Source organism: Leptonychotes weddellii, chromosome 8, assembly GCF_054177405.1.
Source record: "Leptonychotes weddellii isolate Sample4059 chromosome 8, ASM5417740v2, whole genome shotgun sequence".
In the NCBI taxonomy this organism is placed as follows: Eukaryota; Metazoa; Chordata; class Mammalia; order Carnivora; family Phocidae; genus Leptonychotes; species Leptonychotes weddellii.
Window position 1 is genome coordinate 7,886,142 of NC_138376.1, and position 9,087 is coordinate 7,895,228.

Genomic DNA, 9,087 nt, shown 5'->3' on the forward strand with positions numbered 1-9,087 from the left:
GTATTCATCATGAACACAGGTGCAGAATTCCACAACAAAATATGAGCAAACGGAATCCAACAATACATTAAAGGATAATGTATTAAGAACGAGTGGGATTCTCCCCCCCACCCAGGAACGCAAGGTTGTTTCAACATGCTAGAATCCGCACAAGTCACATTAATAGATTAAAGGAGAAAAACCCACATGATCACCACAAAAGACGCAGAGAAAGTTTCTGACAAAATCCAACATCCACTCATAATAAAACATTCTCAGCAAACTAGGGAGAGGGAGGAACTTCCTCAGTCTGATCAAAGACGTCTGTGAAAAGCTACAGCTAGCAATGGACATAATGATAAAATACTGAACACATTCCTCCTAAGTCAGGACCAAGAAGAGACAGCTGTTCTCCAACTTCTACTCAACTCTGTACTGATGATCCTGACCAAAGTAATAAGGCAAGAAGAAGAGCTAAAAAATTTAGTTTTTAAAAAAAGCACAAGAGTCTTTATTCACAGTTGCTATGACTGTAGAAAACCCAAAGGAATCCACAAAAAGTTCTTCAAAATTTAATAAGAATTCAAGAAAGTCTCTGGGTAGATATACAAGTAAATTGTATTTCTATATAATTGTAATAAACAACTTGAAAACAAAGTTAAAAATAAATTCCACTTATAATTACAGAAAAAGGCAAAATATCTAAAAATAAATTTAATAAAAGACACCCTCAGTGAAAACTAGGAAAAAACTCTGGAGAGAAATTAAAGAAAAGATGGAGAGATATACCATACTCATGGATCAGAACAGAGGTTGGGAAACATTTTCTGTAAAGGGCCAGACAGTAAATATTTTAAATCCTGTGTATCGCATGGTCTACATCACAAACCCCTTACCACTGTAGCATGAAAGCAACCATAGACGATATGTAACGAATGAGCATGGATGTATTCCAATAAAACTTTATTTTCAGAGGGGGAAGATGGCAGGAGAGGAGGAGGACCCTAGGCTTGCCCTGTCTCACAAATAACTAGACAATGATCAAATCATCCTAAATGCCCCAGAAATTGATCTGAAGACTGGGAGAACAAACTCCACAACTAAAGGGAGAGAAAGGCCACAATGGAGAACGTAGAAGTGCAGAGATGTGGCTTGGAAGAGAAATGGATCCTGGCTGCTGTAGGAAGGAGGGAGCTGTGGTTGCAGAGACAGGCAAGAGAAGACTAGCACAGGGGGGAGTGCACAGGGAAAACGAATCCCCATAGCAACTGGCTTGGAAAGTAAGAGGGACGGAATTTTGTGAGTTCTTGCAACCAGCAGGACTTAAAGCCTGGAGTTCTAAAGATCAATGGAGTTGGCTGGGATACAGCCCAGAGGCGATCGGGGTTACTCTTGGAGAGAAGGCAAGGTGAACAGCCCTCAGACATACAGCATGGAAAAAACTGATCTGAAGAGCACCTGGGGCACAAGGTGGGGAGGTTAGCTGTTCATCTCAGAGCATGTCCCAGAGAAACAGCAATCATGGAGAGGTGCCTCTGGTAACAAAGGAACTGGCAGGAGCCATTTCTCTTGCCCGCCCTCAGCATTAACACAGAGCCACCCACAGGAACCAGTCCAGTGTCCACATTTGCTACCTAACTTGCTTACGTCAAGCCTCTCCCCAGCCCTGTGTTCCAGGGGAACCAACCTTGCCAGTCACGTTTGCCTAAATCCCAGCATGGCAGGCCTGTTACTGCCAAAGGCCAGTGAAAACCCCTGCCCACACCGCATCTCCCCACCTTGGAGGTTTTCAAGGCCTCAGTTCTGGTGGCAATGATGACGGGTCCCATTTCACAAGCAAGCCACAACACTCTAGTTAAAATGCACCACATCAGGCCAGGAACCAAACACTGCCCACAAAAGCAAAGAGGGCCTCTGCAGATGACTGGCCTGAAGGATAAAGTGTCCAGGACACAACATCAGAGCGCTCCCAGCACACACTGGAGAGAGTCCCAGAAGCGTCAGGCTGGGGAACAGGGTACACTACACAGCAAGACACTACAGGACCTCTTCTTCATAAGGCCATTACCCTCAAGAATAGATGTAGCTGGTTTTCCTAACACAAAGAAACAGGCATAGAGACTTGGACAAGATAGGAAGAGAGAGGAATGTGCCCCAAATTAAAGAAAAGGACAATGCCACAGCCAGAGTCCTAAGGGAAACAGATATAAGTAACATGCCTGATGGAGAATTTAAAGCAATGATCACAATATTCACTGAACTTGAGAAAAGAGTAGAGGACAACACCGAGACCCTTGACACAGAGAAAAGGAATAACATAGCAGAGTGAAATGAAAAGCACACTCTTGGGGCGCCTGGGTGGCTCAGTTGGTTAAGCGACTGCCTTCGGCTCAGGTCATGATCCTGGAGTCCCGGGATCGAGTTCCGCATCGGGCTCCCTGCTCAGCGGGGAGTCTGCTTCTCCCTCGGACCCTCCCCCCTCTCGTGCTCTCTGTCTCTCACTCTCTCTCTCTCAAATAAATAAATAAAATCTTTAAAAAAAAAAAAGAAAAGCACACTCTTGGAATGAACAGCAGGATGAAAGCAGCAGAGGAAAGAATTAGTGACACAGAAGACAGAGTAATGGAAAGTAATCAAGTTGAACAAAAGAGAGAAAAGAATGATGCAAAATGAGAACAGATTTAGAGAACTCAGTGACTTCATCAAATGTAATAACATTCGCATTATAGGAGTCCCGGAAGAGGAAGAGAGAGAGAAAAGGGAGCAGAGAATTTACTTGAAGAAATAACAGCTGAGGGGCACCTGGGTGGTTCAGTCAGTTACGAATCCTCCTCTAGGTTTTGGCTCAGGTCATTGTCTTAGGATCATGGGATCGAGCCCTGAGTCGGGCTCTGCACTCAGTGTGGAGTCTGCTTGTCCCTCTCCCTCCCCCAGCCAGCACATGCACTCACTCTCTCTCTCTCTCTCTTAAATAAGTAAATAAATAAAATCTTATTTAAAAAAAAAAAAAAGAACGGCTGAAAAGTTCCCTAATCTGGGGAAGGGATGAGATATCCAGATCCAGGAGGCACAGAGAACCCCCAATAAAATCAACAAAAGCCAATCCACACCAAGACATACTGTAATTAAAATGGTAAAATATAGCGATAAGGAAAAAATATTAAGAGCAGTAATATAAATGAAGACAGTTACATAGAGAAAGGAAACCCCATAAGGCTATCTGCAGATTTTTCAGCAGAAACTTTCCAAGCCAGAAAACAGTGGCATGATATATTCAAAATGCCAAATGGGAAACACCTGCAGCCAAGAATACTCTTTCCAACAAGGCTATCATTCGGAATAGGAGGAGAGATAAAGAAAAGATAAGGAAACCTACAGGAATTCATGGCCACTAAACCAGCCTTGCAAGTAATATTATAGGGGACTTTTCTGGGATGCCTGGGTGGCTCAGTCGTTAAGCGTCGGCCTTCGGCTCAGGTCATGACCCCAGGGTGCTGGGATCGAGTCCCACATTGGGCTCCTTGCTCAGTGAGGAGCCTGCTTCTCCCTCTCCCTCTGCTGCTCCCCCTGCTTGTGCTCTGTCTCTCTCTCTGACAAATAAATAAATAAAAATCTTAAAAAAAAAAAAAATATTATAGGGGACTTTTTGAGTGGAAAGACCAAAAATGATCGTATGAGGGTAGGAAACACAGAAGCAGTAAAAATGAGTACTTCTATAAAAAATTAGTCAAGGAACACACAAAATAAAAGGATGTAAAATATGACACCCTATACCTAAAACGTGGGGAAGACAGGAGAAAAGAATGGGTTCAAACCTAAATGACCATCAACTTAACACAGACTGCTACATGATGAAGAGGTTATATATAAACCTAATGGTAACCACAAATCAAAAACCACCAACAAATATGCAAAGAATGAAGAGAAAGAAATCCAAATATATCTCTAAAGAAAACCAGCAAACCGTGAAAGGGAAAAAGACAAGGATCAGAGGAAATCTTCAAAAGCAAATGACAAAATAAGTAATGAAATGGCAATAAATACTTATCTATCAATAATGACACTGAATGTACGTGAACTAAATGCTCCACTCAAAAGACACAGCATGGCAGAATGGATTAAAAAACAAGACCCATGTATGCTGCCTACAAGAGACTCATTTTAGACTTAAAAGCACCTGCAGATTGAAAGTGAGGAATGGAGAAACATTTATCATGCAAATGGATGTTAAAAGAAAGCTGGAGTAGCAATACTTCTATTGGACAAAACAGACTTTAAAAGAAAACCTGTAATAAGAGACAAAGAAGGACACTATAATAAAGGGGACAACCCAACAAGAAAACCTAACAATTATAAATATTTATTTACCCAGGGGCCTTGGTGGCTCAGTCGGTTAAGTGTCGGACTCTTGGTTTTGGCTTGGATCATGGTCTCAGGGTCATGGGGTCAAGCCCCATGTTGGGCTCCTCGCTCAGATTGCTTGAGATTCTCTGCCTCTCCCTTTCCTTCTGCCCCTCCCCCTGCTCACTCTTTCTCTCTAAAATAAATCTTTTAAAAAAATATTTATGCACCCAACATAGGAACACCCAAATGCAAAAAACAATTAATAACAAACATAAAGGAACTAATCGATAATTCAAAAATAGTAGGGGACTTTAACACCTGACTTACATCAATGGACAGATTATCTAAAAAGAAAGTCAACAAGAGAACAATGGCTTTGAGTGTTACACAGGTACAGTATGACAACACTATCTCTTAAATCCTTAAGAGATATATTCAGAACATTTCATCCTAAAGCAGCAGATACACATTCTTTTCAAGTGTACATGGAACATTCTCCAGAACAGATCACATATTAGACCACAAAACAAGCCTCAACAGGGGCACCTGGGTTAAGCATCTGCCTTCGGCTCAGGTCATGATCCCAGGGTCCTGGGACCAAGCCCCGCACCAGGCTCCTGACTCAGTGGGGAGCCTGCTTCTCCCTCTCCCTCTGCTTCTCTCCCTGCTCATGCTCTATCTGTGTGTCTCAAATGAATAAATAAAATCTTAAAAAAAAAAAAACACCACCACCAAGCCTTAACAAATTTAAAAAGATCAAAGTCACACCATGCATCTTTCCTTTTTTTTTTTTTATTTGACAGAGAGAGAGATAGCGAGAGCAGGAACACAAGCAGGGGGAGTGGGAGAGGGAGAAGCAGGCTTCCTGCTGAGCAGGGAGCCCGATGTGGGACTCGATCCCAGAACCCTGGGATCATGACCTGAGCCGAAGGCAGACACTTAACGACTGAGCCACCCAGGCGCCCACCATGCATCTTTTCTGACCGCAATGCTATGAAACTAGAAGTCAACCACAAGAAAAAATCTGGAAAGGGCACAAATACATGGAGATTAAATAACATGCTATTAAACAATGAATGGGTCAACCAGGAAATACAAGAAGAAATTTTAAAAGTACATGGAAATAAATGAAAGTGAAACACGATGATTCAAACCTTTGGGACACAGCAAAAGCAGTCCTAAAAGGGAAGTATATAGCCAATAGAGGCCTACCTCAAGAAGCAAGAAAAATCTCAAACAACCTAATCTTACACCTAAAGGAGCTAGAAAAAGAACAAATGAAGCCTAACACCAGCAGAAGGAAGGAAAAAATAAGGATTAAAGCAGAAATAAGTGCTATATAAACTAAAAAAAAAAAAAAAAACAATAGAACAGATGAATGAAACCAGGAGCTGGTTCTTCGGGAAAAAAAACAAACAATAAAACTGATAAATGTCTAGGCAGACTGATCGAGAACAAAAGAGAAAGGACTCAAAGTCACAAATGAGAGAGGAGAAATAAAAACCACCACCACAGAAATATAAACAATTGCAACAGTTTATTATAAAAAACAATATGCCAACAAATGGGACAACCTAGAAGAAATGGATAAATTCGTAGAACATATAACCTACCAAAACTGAAGCAGGAAGAAACACAAAATTTGAACAGACCAATTTCCAACAAAGAAATTGAATCAGTAACAACAACAAAAAACTCCCAACAAAAATCCAGAACCAGATGGCTTCACAGCTGAATTCTACCAAACGTTTAAAGAAGAGTCAATACCTATTCTTCTCAAACTATTCCAAAAATTAGAAAAGGAAGGAAAACTCCCAGATTTATTCTGTGAGGCCAGCATTATTACCCTGATACCAAGATCAGATAAAGACCACAAAAAAGAGAACTACAGGCCAATACCTCTGATGAACATAAATGCAAAAATCTATGCTAAGAATATCCAATGGGAAAAAGACAGTCTCTTCAACAAATGATGTTGGAAAAGGTGAACAGCTACATGAAGAAGACTGAAACTAGGCCACTTTCTTACACCATACACAAAAATAAACTCAAAATGCATTAAAGGCCTAAACGTGAGGCCTAAAACCATAAAAATCCTTGAAGAGAACACAGGCAGTAACTTCTTTGACATTGGCCATAGCAACATTTTTCTAGATAGGTCTCCTGAGGCAAGGGAAACAAAAGCAAAAATAAACTATTGGGACTACATCAAAATAAAAAGCTTCTGCACAGTAAATGAAACCGTCAACAAAACTAAGAAGTAACCTACTAAATGGGAGACGGTATTTGCAAATGACTTAGCTGATAAAGGGTTAGTATCCAAAATATATAAAGAACCAATACAACTCAACACCGAAAAAAACAAATAACCCAACCAAAAATGGGCAGAAGACGTGAACAGACATCTCTGCAAAAAGACATACAGATGGCCAACATACACATGAAAAGATGCTCAACATCACTCATCAGGGAAGTGCAAATCAAAACCACAATATCACCTCACACCTGTCAGGATGGCTAAAATCAACAACACAAGAAACAAGTGTTGGTGAGGATGTGGAGAAAAAAGAACCCTCTTGCACTGTTGGTGGGAATGCAAACTGGTGCAGCTGGTGTGGAGAACAGTATGGAGGGTCCTCAAAAAGTTAAAAACAGAACTACCCTATGATCCAATAATTGCACTAGTGGGTATTTACCCAAAAAATACAAAAACACTAATTCAAAGGGATATGTACACCCGTTTGTTTATTGCAGCATTATCTACAATTGCCAAATTACAGAAGAAGCCCAAGTGTCCATCAACAGATGACTGGATAAAGAAGATGTGGTATATATACACAATGCAATATTATTCAGCCATAAAAAAGGAATGAAATCTTGCCTTTTTGTAACAACATGGATGGATCTAGAGTATAATGCTAAGTGAAATAAGTCAGTAAGAGAAAGACAAACACCATATATTTCACTCGTATGTGAAGTTTAAGAAACAAAACAAACAAGCAAAGGAAAAGAAAAGAGAGAGACAGAAACATACCAAGAAGCAGACTCTTAAATATACAGAACAAACTGATGGTTGCCAGAGGGGAGGTGGGTGGGGGATGGGGAAATAGGTGATGGGGATTAAGGAGGGCACTTATCATGATGAGCACTGAGTACAGAATTACTGAAACACTAGATTATACACCTGAAACTAATATAAAAAAAAAAGTTAGACATTTTAAATACTAAGTAATTGCCACATATTAAAAAAAAAAAAAAGGCACAGTATATCAACCATGTCAGATTCCTAATTGCCCAAACATATCCATTCATCCCTTCTTCCTTACTAAAAGGATCCTGGTTTTGACTGATATTGCAACATGCTCAGTTACACTTCCTTCCTTTATCTCTCTACTGTTGTTCACAGTAGTTGCATGATCCTGTTCTGGCAATGAGCTGTAAAGAGAAATCTACTGTTGGAACTTTCTGGAAAGCTACTATTTTACCAATAAAAGATGGAGCAGCTCAGCTGGCACACCTCTCTTGCCCTTTGCCTTTCTCATCTTTTCTGCTTAGAATTTGGACACAATGGCTGATGGTACAGCAACCATCTTCTGGTGGGACTCGAAACTGACACGGAGACTTCCCTGGGCAGCCACGCCAGCCCTGGACAGGCTATTTCCAAACTGCTTATCATGAGAAAAAAATAAAGTCTTCAATCAGTTAAGCTATCACAGTTGGGGGCCCGTAATCCCGACAAAATGATCAATACAATAAATGAAAAATATACACCATCACTCTTTAGTTACAACTAAATCAACCTACCCATTAAGTCAAAAGGAAAACCAACAGAGCTCATACCTTAATAGTAGTATTCAATTTCATACCACATCGGTAGGTCCTTGCTATCTGTGGAGTAAGATGGATTTCCTTGGTAAGCTGTCTCCATTTTCTACACTCGGGTTTTGTACACTGAACCTAGATGGAAAGCAAGATGTCAAGGTCAGTGAGTTGGCTAATCTTGAGCTAGCATGTCTATCCTCCACCACTCACTCTGCCATTCTTTCCGTAAGATCTGACCAACCTTTTCTTTTTTTTTTTTTTTTAAAGATTTTATTTATTTATTTGACAGAGAGAGACACAGTGAGAGAGGGAGCACAAGCAGGGGGAGTGGGAGAGGGAGAAGCAGGCTTCCCGCGGAGCAGGGAGCCCGATGCGGGGCAGATGCCTAACGACGGAGACACCCAGGTGGCCTCCCAGGTGCCCTTGAAGGCTCTGCTAAAGAGCTTGGGCCTGATCGGCCTGGGGAGCTGTAAGACTCTACCAACACAGAACTCGGGCAGGAGCCATAAAGTTAATCTGGGCAGCGAGGTTTCACTGAGGTTTTTCTTCTTTTTTAAAACAAATCTTAAAACAATATTTTAAAATTTTTAATTGCTTAAAAATTTTTTTAAATGGCCAGTTCCATAGTGTTAAGTATACTCACACCATGACGCAACCAATCTCTACAGCTTTTTCATCTTACAGAACTAACATTCTGTGCCCATGAGACGGCCCCCGGGGCATTCTCTCTCCAGCTCCTGGCACCCACCATCCTACTTTCTGTCTCTGTGAATTCGAATACTCTCGGTAGCTCATACAAATGGAATCACAGTATTTGTCTTTTCTGTGACTTATTTCACTTAGCATGCCCTCAAGGTTCATCTATGTGGTAGCACGGTCAGAATTCCCTTCCTTTTTAAGGCTGAGTAATACCCATCATATGCTTATATCCTATATTAGCAT

General features: G+C 41.0%; 1 protein-coding gene across 3 annotated transcripts in view; it reads right to left on the minus strand.

Annotated features, from left to right (window-relative positions):
* Positions 1–9,087, minus strand: part of KDM1B (lysine demethylase 1B) — a 58,855-nt gene that overhangs the window by 37,291 nt on the left and 12,477 nt on the right. For all 3 annotated transcript variants that reach the window (XM_081827620.1, XM_081827619.1, XM_081827617.1), the window contains exon 6: positions 8,164–8,280. In XM_081827620.1, coding sequence (XP_081683746.1) covers positions 8,164–8,280 — 117 coding nt within the window. The remainder of the gene's footprint in view (positions 1–8,163; positions 8,281–9,087) is intronic.